This window comes from Lygodium microphyllum, chromosome 20, assembly GCF_053477565.2.
Source record: "Lygodium microphyllum isolate KBCC chromosome 20, Lygodium_microphyllum_v1.1.10, whole genome shotgun sequence".
Classification (NCBI taxonomy): domain Eukaryota; kingdom Viridiplantae; phylum Streptophyta; class Polypodiopsida; order Schizaeales; family Lygodiaceae; genus Lygodium; species Lygodium microphyllum.
The window spans coordinates 46,810,016-46,827,326 of NC_141154.1; the positions used below are offsets into that span (position 1 = coordinate 46,810,016).

The 17,311-nt window shown below is 40.9% G+C and overlaps 1 protein-coding gene across 1 annotated transcript; it reads left to right on the forward strand.

Annotated features, from left to right (window-relative positions):
- Positions 1 to 1,485: 1,485 nt before the first annotated feature.
- LOC148018890 (cyclin-L1-1-like) lies at positions 1,486 to 1,944 on the forward strand. The gene has a single exon (XM_087701276.1). It carries the CDS (start codon positions 1,486 to 1,488, stop codon positions 1,942 to 1,944), a length of 459 nt encoding a protein of 152 aa, XP_087557402.1.
- Positions 1,945 to 17,311: the final 15,367 nt, after the last annotated feature.

Here is a 17,311-nt window from a genome sequence, read left to right on the forward strand (position 1 = left end):
AACCTCTTAAATAAATAATATATTCTTTCATTAATCACGTCTGAATGGTAAAATTTAGAGGGTTTATTATTTTAAAATCTCAATTAATTAGTAACTTAATCATTTTCTTACAAGTGCCATTTTTGAAATGTTTTTTCCTAATGGTAGTAATGGAGAGGTTTCATGGCTTCCAGAGTTGTCATTATGATCAATAGAAGGTTCGTAAAGCATTGCAAGTGCTTTAAATGCTATTTGAATAACAATCACAATCTAAAATGGCCCCCATATATTTGCCTATTGTAGGTCATGAGCTATCCATACTATTAGCCATTTGTGGGTGGATAACCTTCGTAGTTGATTACAAACCTTAGAATTGCTAAACCCTTTTGAGAATTAGAAACATCACTTTCATTTTTGGATTTGAAGATGGGTGTGTTCACAATAGGTAGGGGAAAGAGCTATATATCTTCAGGTGAATTGTTGATGCTAGGAGGCATATTTCATGGTGGATTCCATGATCACTATGGATTCTATGAGGTTTTTCGGTGGGTTCTGTAAAACTATTTATTTGTTGGGGCTCGTACACAAGGTGGATTCCTTGTGTGAGAAGTGGACAAGGATGCATATCCTTTTCAGGCGTCATATTAATTTAATGTACACATGCGTGATTCCACAGTGGGTGATTCTGTAAAATACATATTAAATTAATGGACATTTACGAGTTTAGAGTGCATACTCGAATTAAATTAAGGTAAGGATACAGTTCCAACCTATTTAATTATTCTGTAGCTAAAGACTGTTAGGTATTCACTTTTGTTGGATTTTATTTAATTATTTTCTAACAATTGTAAATGCTTCAGTTGATATGTAGCATTGGGTAGCACCGAGCAATGGCGTGAATCGAAATGCCTAGAAGAAATACTATTTTTGATGGATGCGCACCTTATTAACAAAGACATTGCTCCAATATTTATTTAAGCACGCTTATTTCTTAAAGTACTTGAAAAATATTTATTATTTTGTATGAAAATAAGCACTCAGTTAAATATTTCATTATTGTAGAGTTCTTTGTTCTTGGAACCTTCCGGCGTTCATTATGCACGCATCCAGCATCCGATTTGCACAGCACTGGTATCAAAGCGGAGCTGAGATCAAGAGCTTCCAATCGCTTGCCATCTCGTGTGAAGGCCAAGCTCCTAGAATGAACAAGCTCTACAGGCTATCGTGCGATGAACTAACAACACAAGCATGTTCCTGGCGGTGAAGAACTCCCTATATATTAGCTATTTTGTCTATATATAACATCCCTTGTGCCCTCTATATATTCCAACTATGTGTGCTCACTTGATACACTTCTAGGGTTCCACTTCCGGTGTCTCGTGTCTCTCTTCTCCTCTCTCTTCCTCCGTTCCTCGTCTTCCTCACGCATTGTTCAATATGGTATCAGAGTGAGGTTTCACAATTACGCAAAGGTCTACGTCTCAGTAGTCAAAAGTACGTGAAGTGATGCGTTGTTTCCTCTTTACCGAGTGTGCCCTTCACTCTTACGCCTGCGAGATCATTCAAGAGGCCGGCATCATTCTTCGTATGCCCCAGGCCGTTATGGCCACCGCTCAGATCCTCCTTCATCGCTTCTACTGCAAGCAGTCCTTCAAGGACTTCGATGCCTGGAGCATGGCTGCAGCCTGCTTCTGGCTCTCGATGAAGCTCGAAGAGGAAGTCACCTCCAACCGTGGTGAGAAGCGATCTCTTCTCCAGGACGTTGTCATGATGTGCGACCGCATTCGTGTGTGCAGGGAAGGTGATCTGCCTCGTCCTTCCAGTTCGGAGGCTTACACGAAGCGAAGAGATGAACTGCTGAAGCTGGAGATGCCGACCTTACAGACAAGCCCTCCCTCCAGAGTTTCTGAGCTCTTGGCCAATCCCTCAGAAGTTCAGAGTTTCTGTGATACACTTGAATTATAAATGATGCATCGACTGAGTTCAATATGCATCTCACGCAGAGGTGCGGGATGTCCCCCCTTGCGGCAGCTTTACCCCTGGCAGCAACCTGCTGGCCTCTGCTCCCAATCAACAGGCCTCTGCTCGCAATTCGGCGAGGCTCGAGAGCGCATGAACTATGACTTGGTCATCGTAGGAGGTGGTCCGGCCGGTCTCTCTGCTGCCGTCAAAATCAAGCAGCTCTGCCAGCAGAACGATACCAACCTCTCTGTCTGCATTGTCGAGAAAGGAGCAGAAATTGGAGCACATACTATCTCTGGGAATGTTTTCGACACACGAGCTCTCAGTGAGATTTTCCCAAAGTGGAAGGAGCAAGGGGCTCCCGTGAGAGTGCTTGTCAGCACAGATAAATTTTGGTTGATGACCAAGAAGCACGCAATACCTCTGCTTTCTCCATTCTTCTTGTAGATTATTCAGTAAGGTAGCTGAAATGATGGTTTTTTTTGCACGCAGTCTGTTTTGTATTTTTCACTCTGGACTCATATTGGACCTATGTTCTTGCAAAAACAGTTCTACTTATTGAGCTATGTTAATATAAGTGAGCTTTTGGTGTGAACTCGATGGAGAAGGTAGGCATCTAGTGGGCAGCATCATATCATGACGTGGGATACATTTTACTTCCATTTTTAATCTCCTTTGGTCATAGGAGAATTTGCATACTATGGACTTGGGTGTACTCTTGTTTGGCATAATGGAGTACCTAGATGGGTTGATTGTTCAGGATTGTTGGATTGCTATAGTTTGTTGGGGTGCTGAGTTGGTGGGTTGGCACAGCATAGTCTGGAAGTGCAAGGACAATAGTTGAGCGCCCAAGCACAAGGGCCATCTAGAAGAACATCCCCAGGCGCAACAAGAGGCCAGGACACTCTGATGTCTGGCAAGCCCTTGGTCAACTCACATTTGGGGATATCCTGAAATACTTGTAAGCTTCTTTGATGCACTATTGTTGCATTTTATGATCCTTGTAGTGCATTATGACAATTTTGAAGAGCCCCTCTCATGCATTTTTCTAGAACCAGCAACTGCTCACATTTGGGGATATCCTAAAATCCTTGTAAGCTTCTTTGTGCACTCCTGATGCATTTGTGATCCTTGTAGTGCATCATGACAATTTTGGAGAAGAGCATTTCTCATGCATTTTGTAGAATTACCAATTGCCTTGAATGAAATAATGCCTAGAGGCCCAAGGGTCTATAGCATGAGTATCAACTCGGGTGTGTCATACTGATTTTGAATGGTGTTAACTCTCTCCTTTGCATGTCCAGTTCTGTGGTGAATTGTAGCTCATCAGACTAAGCAACTAGATTTTGTTTCAAAGGGGGATAAACAATCTTGAACCGGAGTCCAAATTGTCGTTAAAATTGCCACCACTGGCCTTGGTCCTTGATTAGTTTCAAAATTTCTTTCAGCAGGATTGAGCTTTCTAGAGTGCCATGGGGCTGTTGTGCCATTGTGTTGCAACAATATTGCTTGCATCAATATTTGCCTCAAAAGACTTGTCCAAAGAATGGTGCGCAGATCGGTCGCAGATAGCTCACGTGGTGAATCCCGGAAGGTCCCCAAAAACAAAGAACTCTACCTTTTTGCACAAAAAACCATGTAAAAGCATGCACGACAAGAGGCAAGAGACAAATTGGGTTCAATCTCTCCTATGCCTTGTGTGAGCGCTTCACAAAGCATGTATTTAATGTATATTTCCAATCTTCATGCTCAATAATAGCCCAATTACAAAAACATGACAAGCTTTTTAGCTTTTGAGTTTGCTTTCTACAAAAATAGGAAAATAAAGCTAATGGACAGTGCCCATAGAGTCTGGCACGCCCAATCTCAATGTCCAAATAGAAATAACATATCCGGCGCATAGGCGCATACAAAATAATAATAAATAATCAATGTCTCAATAGACATAACAAAATATAGGCGTGGCGCCTATCAAAATATAATCCAAAAGTCGAAAACCCGCTAGACTCCAATGCTTTCCTCCGCCACTGCTGCTATCTCTACACATCAACTGAAGCATTCACAATCGTTAGTAAAATAATACAATTAAACCGACAAAAGTGAATACCTAGCAGTCTTCAGCTACATAAATAAATCAACTGGTTAGAAATAAATCCTAACCTTAATTTATTACGAGTGCGCACTCTAAACTCATAAACGTTTATTAATTTAATATGCATTTTGCGGAATCACCCGCTATGGAATCACCCATGTACACACTAAATTAATGAAACGCCCGAAAAGGACAGGCGTCCCCATCAACTTCTCGCACAAAGAATCCTCTTTGTGTATGAGCCCCGGTCATCTAAGTTTATGGAATCCACCGTAAAACCTCACGGAATCCACCGTGGAATATGCCTCCTGGCATCATACCCCCGGGGTGGGATAGCAATTGACCTCAATTGCTATTAGCTCAATGTGGAGCTAACAGAGTGGGGAAAGCATTTAAGTCTCTAGCGTGCATCCATTGTGCTTCCTCTACAGGATGGTTCTTAAATTTCACTAGATATCTAGAATACCTTCGGCCAGTTCTAGTGGTCATGTAGTCAGTGTCTATGATGGCTTCTGGTTCAAGTATTTCAGTTTTTTCCTCTAATAAAGGTGGGTTTTCATAGACAGGGTGGATAGGTAATTGGTCTCTAAATGGTCTTAATAAACTAATATGAAATGTATTATGAATTTTCCAATGAGATGGCAATTCTAACTTGAATGCATTGTCATTAATCTTATGAATGATTCTAAATGGTCCATAAAATCTAGGAGCTAATTTGACAACTGGATGTCTATCTACACTTTGCAGTCTACGCTTTTCTATTCTAAGCCAAACATAATCATCAACTTTGAAATTCATGGCTTGTCTTTTTTTGTTGGCTTGTTTGGTATATGATTGTTGGGCTTTAGCAATCATATCCTTAACCTCATCAAAAATAGTGTTATGGATAGTAGCAATATCATCAGCACTCTGAATTCTATTAGACAAAGATGCAACAGGGGTAGATAATCTATATCCATAAATGACTTCAAAAGGTGCTTTCTTTGTAGATGTGTGCGGTGTATTGTTATATGCAAACTGTAATAAATGCAAATGAGTATCCCATGTTTGAGGTTTAGAGATAGTGTATGCACGTAAAAGATCTAAAATGGTGCTATTTGTGGCTTCTGTTTGTCCATTTGTTTCTGGATGAAATGCAGATGAGAAATCAATCTTTGTGTCTAGATTTGCAAACAGTGTAATCCAAAAATTATTACAAAATCTAAAATCACGATCGGAAATAATCACTTTTGACAATCCATGGTTAGTAAAAACAGTTTTTAAAAATAACTGTGCTGCTTGTGATGCTGTTAAAGTTTTCTTACATGCAATGAAATATGCTTGCTTACTAAATCTATCTACAATTGTCCAAATCATGTCATGGTTAGATTTAGTATTTGGTAAACCAGTAATGAAATCCATAGATATATGTTCCCAAGGTTTAGATGGAATAGATAAAGGCATTAATAATCCATACTGTTTACCATGATGTCTCTTTATTCTTTGACAAATCAAACATTCAGAAACGAAATTAGATACATCTGCATCCATATGCGACCAATAAAAATCTTCAGTTAACATGCATAATGTAGATATGATACCTCTATGACCTTGATATGGGGGACAATGAATTTCATTCAAAACAAAAGATCGGAATGGAATAGTAACACACAGTCTCTTTTCAAAAAACATAAATCCATCATTATATGACAATGAATCAACAGGAATGAAATTATTTTGAACTAATTTTTGCCAATCAGAATGAAAAGTAATATCCTGGTGATATGTGTCTTTCATAGCAATCAAAGAATCAAAAGATATGATAGAAATATTATGAATTGCAGGTCTTCTACTCAATGCATCAGCAACTACATTTTCTTTTCCAGGTTGGTATTGAATGATAGGATGAAAGCTTTGAATGAAGGAAGCCCATTTGATGTGACGGTCAGAAATTTGGGGTTGGCTAAGTAGATGTCTAATGCTTTGCTGGTCAGTCTTTATCATGAATTCTGAACCCATTAAATAATGCTTCCATTGTTTTAATGCTTGTACAACTGCTAATAGTTCCTTGTCATAAGTGGAATATTTGAGCTCAGAGGGTTTCAGCTTAGAACTAGAATATGCTATTGGATGGTTGTCTTGCATTAGTACGGCTCCTATTCCTGATCCGCTAGCATCGGTCACAACTAGAAATAATGGTCTATTAAAGTCAGGAAATTGTAAAACAGGGGCATTGGTTAATGCACGTTTAAGTAAGTCAAAGGATTTCTGCTGATTTTCAGTCCATTGATAAACAATTCCTTTCTTAAGAAGTTTGGTTAATGGTAAAGCAAGTAATGAGAAATTACGTACAAACTTCCTATAGAAACTAGCAAGACCAAGGAATGAGCGTAATTCATGTACATTTTTAGGAACAGGCCAATGCAATATTGCATCAATTTTCTTAGGATCAACTTTAATTCCTTCTTTTGATACAATATGACCTAGATATTCTATTTCTGTCTTAAAGAATTCACTCTTTTCAGGATTTGCAAGCAATTGATTTTCTTTCAGTAATTGAAAAACTAATGATAAATGCTCGTAATGCTCTTTTTCACTTTGACTAAACACCAAAATATCATCAAAGAAAACAATCACACAATATTGATATTTCAGAAAAATACGGTTCATTATTCTACTGAAAGTAGCAGGTGCATTAGTTAATCCGAATGGCATGACTAAGAATTCATAATGGCCAAACTGTGTCCTGAATGCAGTCTTAAATATGTCGGATCTATCTAGCCTCACCTGATGATATCCAGACTTAAGGTCAATTTTACTAAATATAGAAGATCCTTGCAGTTTGTCCATAAGGTCATCAACTCTAGGTATAGGATACCTATTCTTTACAGTGATCTTATTTAATGCTCGGTAGTCAATACATATACGATAGGTATTATTCTTTTTCTTGACTAAGGGTACAGGTGCACCGAATGGAGAACTGCTAGGTCGAATTAAGCCTCTATTTAGTAATTCTTCAACTTGACTCTGGATTTCTTTTTGCTCTATTTGATTATGCCTATATGGTGCTTTGCAAGGTGGTTGTGTGCCAGGTATTAGATCAATCTTATGGTCTTCTGGACGTGATGGTGGTAAACCTGGTGGTAGGTCTTCTGCAAAACAATCCTTAAAATATGCAAGAAATTCCTTATGCCTAGGATGCATATGAGTTTCCTTTGCGTGCAATTCATTTACCCAAATGAGATATGATTTAGTATTCTTGCGTAGTGCACGTTTTGCTTGAGTATGCGAAAGCAGTGGAAAAATATGAGATGCATGCATACCATATAATGTAATAGATTTTCCTTGAAAATTAATATTCATTGTGTGCGTGGAATAATCTATATTTGGATTATACTGGTGTCTCCATGGCATTCCTAAAATAATGTCGCTTGACTGTAATGGGACAACTAAGAAATTTCTTCTTTCAATATATGGACCAATTTGAATTTCTAAATCTTGAACTTCTTGTGTGCCATTGTACCTAGTGCCTAAAAATGCAGCTTTTATGCGATAATGCGTAGGTACAGTATGCAATTTCAATTCCTTTACCAATTTTGCTGAAATAAAGTCATGGGTACTACCGTCATCATGCAAGATAGTTCTTTCTTTTCCATACACCATACATTTCATAGTCAACAATGAATGTGGAGTAGGCATACCTGGTAGAGTGTCGGAAGTAATAGTAATATCATCCTCTTCTTCAGTGAAATCCGGTATATCCTCATGCTCCTCTTCGTCCATGGCTCCAAGGTAGTTGATATGTGCTGATGGCTTCTTTGAATGACAATTTGCTGCGAGATGCCCTGGCTGGTGACACTTGTAGCATACTATTGGCTTGGCTTTGGTCACATTATTTGCAATGGCTGGGAGTTTGGGTACATTTGGATTTGCTTGTGGAATAGGCTTTGGATTTGGATTGACAGTGGATGGTAATGCAGGTGGTTTAGGCCAATTCTTGCGGAAAGATTGTGATGAGAAACGACCTGGATTAAACCTTCTGAAATTGGAATTGAATTGTTTAGGTCCATAATTACCGTTGGCTTGGAATTGCTGTGGTCATCGATCTCTTCCGCGTAACTTATCTTCAGTGTCGTGAGCTAAGGAGATGGCGTCTTCAAGGGTAGCAGGCTTGAACATGTTCACTTCAGCGTAGTAATGTCCAAGAAGTCCAGACATATACTTCCGCTTATGCGTCGTCTCTGGTACGTCTTCAAGCATGCGTAGCTATAGGAGTGCATTCCAAAAATGCTCTGTATACTGTGGAATAGGCTCACGATCTCGCTGTTGAAGTAAATCCCATTGCTTGATAGCCTTCTCATGAAATTGCGGTGGAAGAAAATTTTGCATGAACTTCTTCTTGAAATCTTCCCATGTAGCAGGACATTCTATGCTCTTGCGGACTACAGTCCACCAAAGTGATGCTCTGTCTATCAGATGATTAGTAACACACTTGATTTTATCTTTTTCGGGATAAGTTTCCTCATGGAAATAGTCATCAAACTGGCTAATAAATGATAAAACAGTCTTTCCTTCTCGTATACCATTGAAAGTGCGAAACTTGAAACTTCGTTTACTTATCTTGGATTCCTTGCGAATGGTTTGTGCTTCAAGAGTGGCGTCGATGGTACGGCGAATCAAATCTTCAGCTTGAGGTTCTTCTTTATCGGTGGACGCTCTTTGTAGCTTTGTCAATTGCGCTTGCAAGGCTTGCCTAGCTCTTCGCTCTTCTTCCAATTGTAGCATGATTAGATCCAGCTTTTGTTCCATGGTAGGCTCAGGTAAGTCGTCTTCAGTCATAGGATCATCCATATGTGGGGTAGTCATCCTGTAAAACTCAATAAATCTTTCTCACTCAAAATCAGGTTAGCGGGATGAGCGTAGCTCAAATTTGGGGTTACAAGGCTATGTATTTTTGGGTATTTCTTCTTCAATTTTCAGAAATTCTGCAATATTTCTGTCTCTGTTTGCTGAAAGTACTTCAATGAACTTGTAGATAGGTAGAACAGCTTGCTGCGAACAACTTTTCAGTTCAGAGTTTTTGCATACGAACAAGTCTTCTAGGAGTTTTAAGCACTAGTCAGTTCTGATTTAGTCTGACTTGCAGAGTTGCAGACTTAGCAGACTTGTAGAGTTGTTGACTTGCTGAACTTAGGCCGACTTGCAGAACTTGCAGAACTTGATTACTGTCGACTTGCGAAACTTAACTTCAGAAGTGCGAGACCCGGAGTTTGCCGACTTGTCTGATCTGTGTAACTTGCAGAAAGCCTTAAGCTTAAGTGATTAAGCTTAAGCTTATGAAGCTTAATGAAAGGCTTGGCAGGCGGCGTGAATTTTCGAGGGGGGGCCGTTTTTTTTCCTCGCGCGGATTTTTCGGGGGTCTTCTGAGGCCACGATTTCGAATTATGAAGCTTCTTAAGCTTCTTGAAGGCTTAGAAGCTTAAGATTAAGCTTTTAATGAAGAGGATTAAGAGTTTGCTCACTGTTTTTCAACGACTTGTTGATGGAGATGAATGCGTGGTCCTCCGCCTGCAGAGCTTGGTCCTTCGCGATCTGACAGTGGAAACAGGGGTTCTTGATCGCCAGAAGTCTGCCTGTATCGACGGTTCGCGACGAGATTGACTGTAGAGCCCGTTTGTTCCTGGAGCTCCGCCTTCGCCCGAGATTGGTAGCGATTGGAAGCTCTTGATCTCTGCTCCGCTCTGATACCACTGGTGCGCAGATCGGTCGCAGATAGCTCACGTGGTGAATCCCGGAAGGTCCCCAAAAACAAAGAACTCTACCTTTTTGCACAAAAAACCATGTAAAAGCATGCACGACAAGAGGCAAGAGACAAATTGGGTTCAATCTCTCCCATGCCTTGTGTGAGCGCTTCACAAAGCATGTATTTAATGTATATTTCCAATCTTCATGCTCAATAATAGCCCAATTACAAAAATATGACAAGCTTTTTAGCTTTTGAGTTTGCTTTCTACAAAAATAGGAAAATAAAGCTAATGGACAGTGCCCATAGAGTCTGGCACGCCCAATCTCAATGTCCAAATAGAAATAACATATCCGGCGCATAGGCGCATACAAAATAATAATAAATAATCGATGTCTCAATAGACATAACAAAATATAGGCGTGGCGCCTATCAAAATATAATCCAAAAGTCGAAAACCCGCTAGACTCCAATGCTTTCCTCCGCCACTGCTGCTATCTCTACACATCAACTGAAGCATTCACAATCGTTAGTAAAATAATACAATTAAACCGACAAAAGTGAATACCTAGCAGTCTTCAGCTACATAAATAAATCAACTGGTTAGAAATAAATCCTAACCTTAATTTATTACGAGTGCGCACTCTAAACTCATAAACGTTTATTAATTTAATATGCATTTTGCAGAATCACCCGCTATGGAATCACCCATGTACACACTAAATTAATGAAACGCCCGAAAAGGACAGGCGTCCCCATCAACTTCTCGCACAAAGAATCCTCTTTGTGTATGAGCCCCGGTCATCTAAGTTTACGGAATCCACCGTAAAACCTCACGGAATCCACCGTGGAATATGCCTCCTGGCATCAAAGAAGATAGCAAAAGGGCTTGATCTTTGACTGGAGCTAGGGTTTGTCTGCCACATAGAGCACCATCACAAGCTTCTTCTCAGCTACCTCAACCTTCTTCGCCTGAACGGGGTGCATGAGTTTTGTCAAGGAGGTTCTTATTTGTCGGTAGATGCCCTTTGTAATTTTGCCAATTGCGCTTGCAATGCTTGCCTAGCCTTTCATTCTTCTTCCAATTGCATCATGATTAAGTCCAGCTTTTGCTCCATCGTAGGCTCAGGTAGGTCGTCTTCAACCATAAGATCATCCATATGTGGTTCCGTCATCCTGTAAAACTCAAAATACCTTTCTCACTCAAAATCAGGTTAGCGGGATGAGCGTAGCTCAAATTCGGGGTTACAAGGCTTATGTATTTTTGGGTATTTCTTTCTCAATCTTCAGAAAATCTGCGATTTTTCCTTCTTCGTATGCTGAAAATGCTTCAGCAAACCTGCGTATGGGTAGAATACCTTCCAACGAACAACTTTGCAGTTCGGAGTTTCTGCGCAGTAACAACCCTTCTAGGAGTTTTGAGCACAAGTCAGTTCTGACTCCAGTTGACTAGTCTGACTTACAGAATTGCAGACTTGCAGAACTTAGCCGACTTAGTGAACTTACAGAACTTGATCACAAATGACTTGCAGAACTTGATCTCTGAGGTGCGGGACCTGGAGTTGTTGACTTGCAGAGTTGGGGAGCTTTAGGTAACTTAGTGGATTAAGAAGCTTTTAGCTTCTTAATCCGCCGTCGATTTTGAGGACAAGAGTATGTCCTTGGCGGAATTTTCGCCGCCCAGAACAGCCTCACGTCGTTTTGCAATCGATTTAATTGTTGAAGCTTTCTTAAGCTTCTAATCAAGCTTATTAAGTTTTAACTTTAAGCTTTGAAGCTTAATGAAAAGGGAATTACTCTTTTTCTCTGTTTATCCACGATTTTGATTAAGGAGATGAAGGAGAGGTCCTCCGCCTGTACAGCCTGGTCCTTCGCGATCTGATGACAGAAACAGGGGTTCTTGATCGCCAGAAGTCTGCCTGTATCGACGGTTCGCGACGAGATTGACCGTAGAGCCCGATCGTTCCAGGAGCTCCGCCTTCGCTTCACGTAGTGAATCCCGGAAGGTCCCCAAGAACAATGAACTCTACCTTTTTGCACAAATTACAATGTAAAAAGCATGAACGATAAGAGCAAGAGACCAATTGGGTTCAATCTCCCCCCATGCCTTGTGTGAGTACTTCACAAAGCATGTATTTTTATGTATATTTCTTCTTCATGCTCAATAATAGCCCAATTTACAAAAATATATCAAGCTTTTAGCTTTTGAGTTTTCTTTTATAAGAATAAAGCTAATGGACAGTGCCCAAAGAGTCTAGCACGCCCAATACAATGTCCAAATAGAAATAACATGTTCGTGCGCATAGGCGCATACAAAATAATAATAAATAATCGATGCCTCAATAGACATGACAAAATATAGGCGTGGCGCCTATCAAAATATAATCCATAGGTCGAATACTCGCTAGACTCCAATGCTTTCCTCCGCCACTGCTGCTATCTCTACACATCAACTGAAGCATTCACAATCGTTAGTAAAATAATACAATTAAACCAACAAAAGTGAATACCTAGCAGTCTTCAGCTACATAAATAAATCAACTGGTTAGAAATAAATCCTAACCTTAATTTATTACGATTGCGCACTCTAAACTCATAAATGCTTATTAATTTAATATGCATTTTGCGGAATCACCCACTATGGAATCACCCATGTACACACTAAATTAATGAAACGCCCGAAAGGGACAGGCGTCCCCATCAACTTCTCGCACAAAGAATCCACTTTGTGTATGAGCCCCGGTCATCAAAGTTTACGGAATCCACCGTAAAACCTCACGGAATCCACTGTGGCACGGAATCCACCGTAGAATATGCCTCTTAGCATCAGAGACTGACCGTAGAGCTCGATCGTTCCAGGAGCTCCGCCTTCGCACAAGATGGTAGCGATTGGAAGCTCTCGATCTCACCTTCGCTCTGATACCACTGGAGCGCAGATCGGATGTTGTATGCTCGTGTAGTGAATGTCAGAAGGTCCCCAAGAACAAAAGAACTCTACTTTTTGCACAAAACTCAAGGTAAATAGCATGCACGACATGAACAAGAGACCAATTGGGTGCAATCTCCCCCATGCCTTGTGTGAGCGCTCCACAAAGCATGTATTTTATATATTAATCATCTTCAAGCTCAAATAATAGCCCAAATTACAAAATAGCACGCTTTTAGCTTTTGAGTTTGCTTTAGCACAAAATAGAAATAAAGCTAATGGGCAGGCGCCCAAAGAGTCAGGTATACCCAATACAATGTCTAAATACAAATATCATAATCGTGCGCCCATGCGCATACAAAATAATAAATAAATATCCAACACCTCAATAAATAGGCGCGACAAAATATAGGCGCCATGCCTAAGGTATGCGCTGATCAAAATATAAGTGATAACTCGAATACATGCTATCCTTCAATGCTTTCCTCCGCCACTGCTGCTATCACTACACATCAACTGAAGCATTCACAATCGTTAGTAAAATAATACAATTAAACCGATAAAAGTGAATACCTAGCAGTCTTTAGCTACATAAATAAATCAAGTGGTTAGAAATCAATCCTAACCTTTATTTATCACGAGTGCGCACTATAAACTCATAAACATTTATTAATTTAATATGTATTTTGCAGAATCACCTGCTATGGAATCACCCATGTACACACTAAATTAATGAAACGCCCGAAAAGGATAGGCGTCCCCATCAACTTCTTGCACAAAGAATCCACTTTATGTATGAACCCCGGTCAACAAAGTTTACAGAATCCACCGTAAAATCTCACGGAAACCACCGTGAGATATGCCTCTTGGCATCACTAAAACAAATGGAAGAAGCAGCTGCTAAAGACTGAAGAGAAGACTGAAGTGATAGTGACAGTAGTAAGCTGTGAAGAGACACTGTAGTGGCTCTGGTGACTCTTCATATCAGACATACCTCTTGGGAGGAGCATCCATGACCTAAGAAGGATTATTGAGAGTTATTATAAGAGCATTATAGTGAGGAGATGAGAGAGCCAGAGATAGTCAATTCTATTAAAACAGTGTAATTGTATATGAGAGATTGAGAGAGAAAACTATGAAGACAATGAAGATGAATATTATGTGATTGATTTCCATTCAAAAATGGTGTATTCCTTTATGTTCATTGTTATATTTATGGATTCTATGAAGATGTTGAAGACTATGATTGATTCTATCAAATCCGTGGGAGATAGTCCTGTTTTTGTGAACCTCTATAGAGCGGACACGCTCCTCAATAGTCCTGTTCATGCGCTCAGCCAAACCATTCTGGGCGGGGGTGTAAGGGGCGGTCAACTGACGCTTAATACCCCTGTCATCACAAAACTGCTCAAAAGCACGTGAGACATATTCTCCCCCATTGTCAGTCCTAAGGCATTTCATCCTATACCTAGTCTGGTTCTCAACAAGAGCAAGCCAACGCTGAAAGACTGCCAAGACATCGGACTTTTGCTTTATGGGATAAGCCCACACTTTCCTAGAAAAATCATCAATGAAGGTAACAAAGTACTTCGCGCCACCCATAGACATACACGGCATGGGCCCACAAACATCTGAATGCACCAAAGCCAAGGGCTCACTCATGCATGGCCTACCCGATTTCTTATGCGTAGACCTATTCTGCTTACCATAAAGACAATGATCACACGAGTCAAAACGTGCATAGTCCAAAGGCGGAAGATACTGCAAACCAGATAACATTTTCATTCCCTTCAAAGACATATGCTCCAAACGGGCATGCCAAAGTGATACATGTGGGATAGAGCCCACTACCAAAACATGGTCTACTGAAGACCCAGATACAACAAGAGGATAGAGGCTGCCAGCCTTGGCGCCTCTAGCAAGCACAAGTCTGCCTTTGGTAATCTTCCAGGCAGAATTTCCAAAACAGACATGAAACCCTGCATCATCCAACTGTCCTGCAGACATAAGACTGCGCGTAAGCGCAGGTACATGACGTACATCCCTGAGCAAAAAGGAACTGCCAGTGGAAAATTGTAACTGAATATCTCCACAGCCCACAATATCAAGAGACCTGTCATCTCCAAGTCTGACTGATCCAGATACAGTACGGTAAGAGTGAAACCACTCACGGTAAGGCGTTACATGGAAGGACGCACCTGAATCCAATAACCAGCACTGTGCATACATACTAGGTGTCTCAGTCAAGTGTGAAGCATCAGAGGAACTAGCTGCAAGTATAAACTCATCACCACCATCGGACTCCTTAGTCTGCGTGACATTAATTTCCTCAATCTTGACGCTGGACTTCGCAGGTACTATGCTGCGATCAGAGGACTTCTCCTGCACTTTATCTTTTCCCTTATCCTTGTGCTTCTCATTGCGCAACTCATGACACTGTGATCTAATATGGCCCTTTTTCCCACAATGATGACAAGTGACATTTGCGTTGCGCCCACGCGACTTGCCACGAGATTTAGACCGACCCTTCTGCGAGTCACGGCCTCGGCCATTACCACGGTCATACCTGTCATTCCTGCCTCTAACTATCAAAGCATGACTACCACGAGAGGCATCCAAGTTTTTGCGATTCACCTCTTCCTGAAGAAGAGCACTCTCAACATCTGCCAATTTTAGAGTAGCACTAGAGGCACAAAGAGCAGTACGGAAAACATCCCATGACTCATTCAGAGTCCCAAGCAAGAAAAGAGGAGTTACTTCCTCTCCAAAGGTGATATCCTGCGAAGTCAGGTTCTTCAGTATAGCATGGAACTGGCTCAAGTGAGCAGACATAGTCGCATTATCCTTCATGCGCATATCCATAAGCTGCTTTAACCAGTACATCTGACTTGCCGGACTTTTCTTATCATAAAGATTCTTGATCTTATTCCGTAGATCCCATGCACTCTGTGCTTCCTCAAATACATTATAATGTACCTGTTCAGTGAGAGACAATACAATCGTGGACTTGCATAGCTCATCAAGTTCAAGCCAGTCGTCATTGTCCATAGTTTCAGGCTGCTCCCCACTCAACCGAAGTGGCTTAATCTGAGATTTCTGCACCAAGACCTGCCAAATTTGACTCTTTCAGTAAGAGTAGTTGGTACTATCCAACTTTGTAATGTTAAATATGGCATTATCAGTCGAAGATGACACCATTATGCAGGCTGGAAATGCCCAAACAGTCCAAAACTGCTTGCTGTTTTACTGCAGAAACTGCCCAAAAATGACCAAAATGGGGTCCAAAGGGCAAGCAAAGTGTGCCAAAAGTTGCTGCCCACTTAGTACTAGGTGCGATACACCAAATCAGGATATTTCAGCATGAAAAGTACACCTCAGTCCACCAATAACTGCTTGCTGTAATAAATTGCAGGTATGCAGTCTAGAGAGCAAACTGTCCCAAAATAGGATCCAATGTCAAGCAAACAATGCTAGGTCCAAAGCCGGCATGAAACGGACATAAGCAAGGCCAATGACAGTGAAAAGAATATGAGCTCAACACCGAAGCATGTCAAAATAACATCTGCCAGTGAAAGGCACACCCCCAGACACTCTAGGCAAAGTGTTCCTGTAACTGCCAAAACCTAACACAAATAGGTGTCTGCTCAAAGAGAAAGATCCAAATATGAGACTCAGCTCATAAGCATCTTGTGAACCAAGAGTACATCAATGCATATCCATAAAGATCGGAGTATGATCCCAAAGTCTCAATGCGTATGTAGCTGCTCAAGACATAAAGTGCTCCAAATACATGTAAGTGCTCCAATAGCATGCAACTGTCAAAGGTCAAGCAAGCATGTAAAATGCTCCCACTGGCACAAAAGGCGTACAAAGCGAGCTCAGAAGCTCAAACAACCCAAGAGAAAGCACCAGTGATAAGTGACCCTGTCAATGCATCAAGCGCATCCAAGAGAGCATGGCATACATGAAGCACCGGTCGTATTAACCATGAAGCAATACATAAGCCCAAATAAGATCTCGGTCAACTCAATGACATCCAAATAGCAACCAAGATCAGTGATCAAACTAAGCCGGGAATGCTCAAATACATCCAAATCCAAGCTCCAAATGTCGGTATGGCATACACGAACCAAATAGCATATGTCACGAACCAAAGCATGTAATGCGAAAGCCTAACTGTCAAGCAGAGACATGAGGCATAGGCGGTCCACGAGCATGCCAAGTCGGTCCAAATGTCAGTGAAGACGGAGCTAATGCAAAGCTCAAAAGCATCCCATAATCTCATACATATGCTCCAAGCCGTCCCCAAATGTCAGAGACATCATGCCAAAGCTCAAAGCATACATCCGGTATCGGTAGGTAAGTGCCAAAGCATGTAAAGTACCTTCAGCCCACTGTTATTCCAGCATGTATTTATTGTTCTAAACAGTAGATTTCAGCCCCGAATTCAAGCCAAAATCATGGTCAAACCAAATGCATACATCCCCAATACATCCGGGTAGGAAGTAGACCGCATACGGGCATCAAATAAGGTAACCGGAGTAGAGTATAAGCATCAAATGCCAATGCCAAGTGTGGCTGCCCTGTTTCCAGCACTGTATAACAGTAAATAACAGTCCCAAATCAGCCA

Bases quoted from the DNA above. Each gene is read 5' to 3' on its own strand.
- LOC148018890 (XM_087701276.1), top strand. From the start codon at position 1,486: ATGCGTTGTTTCCTCTTTACCGAGTGTGCCCTTCACTCTTACGCCTGC.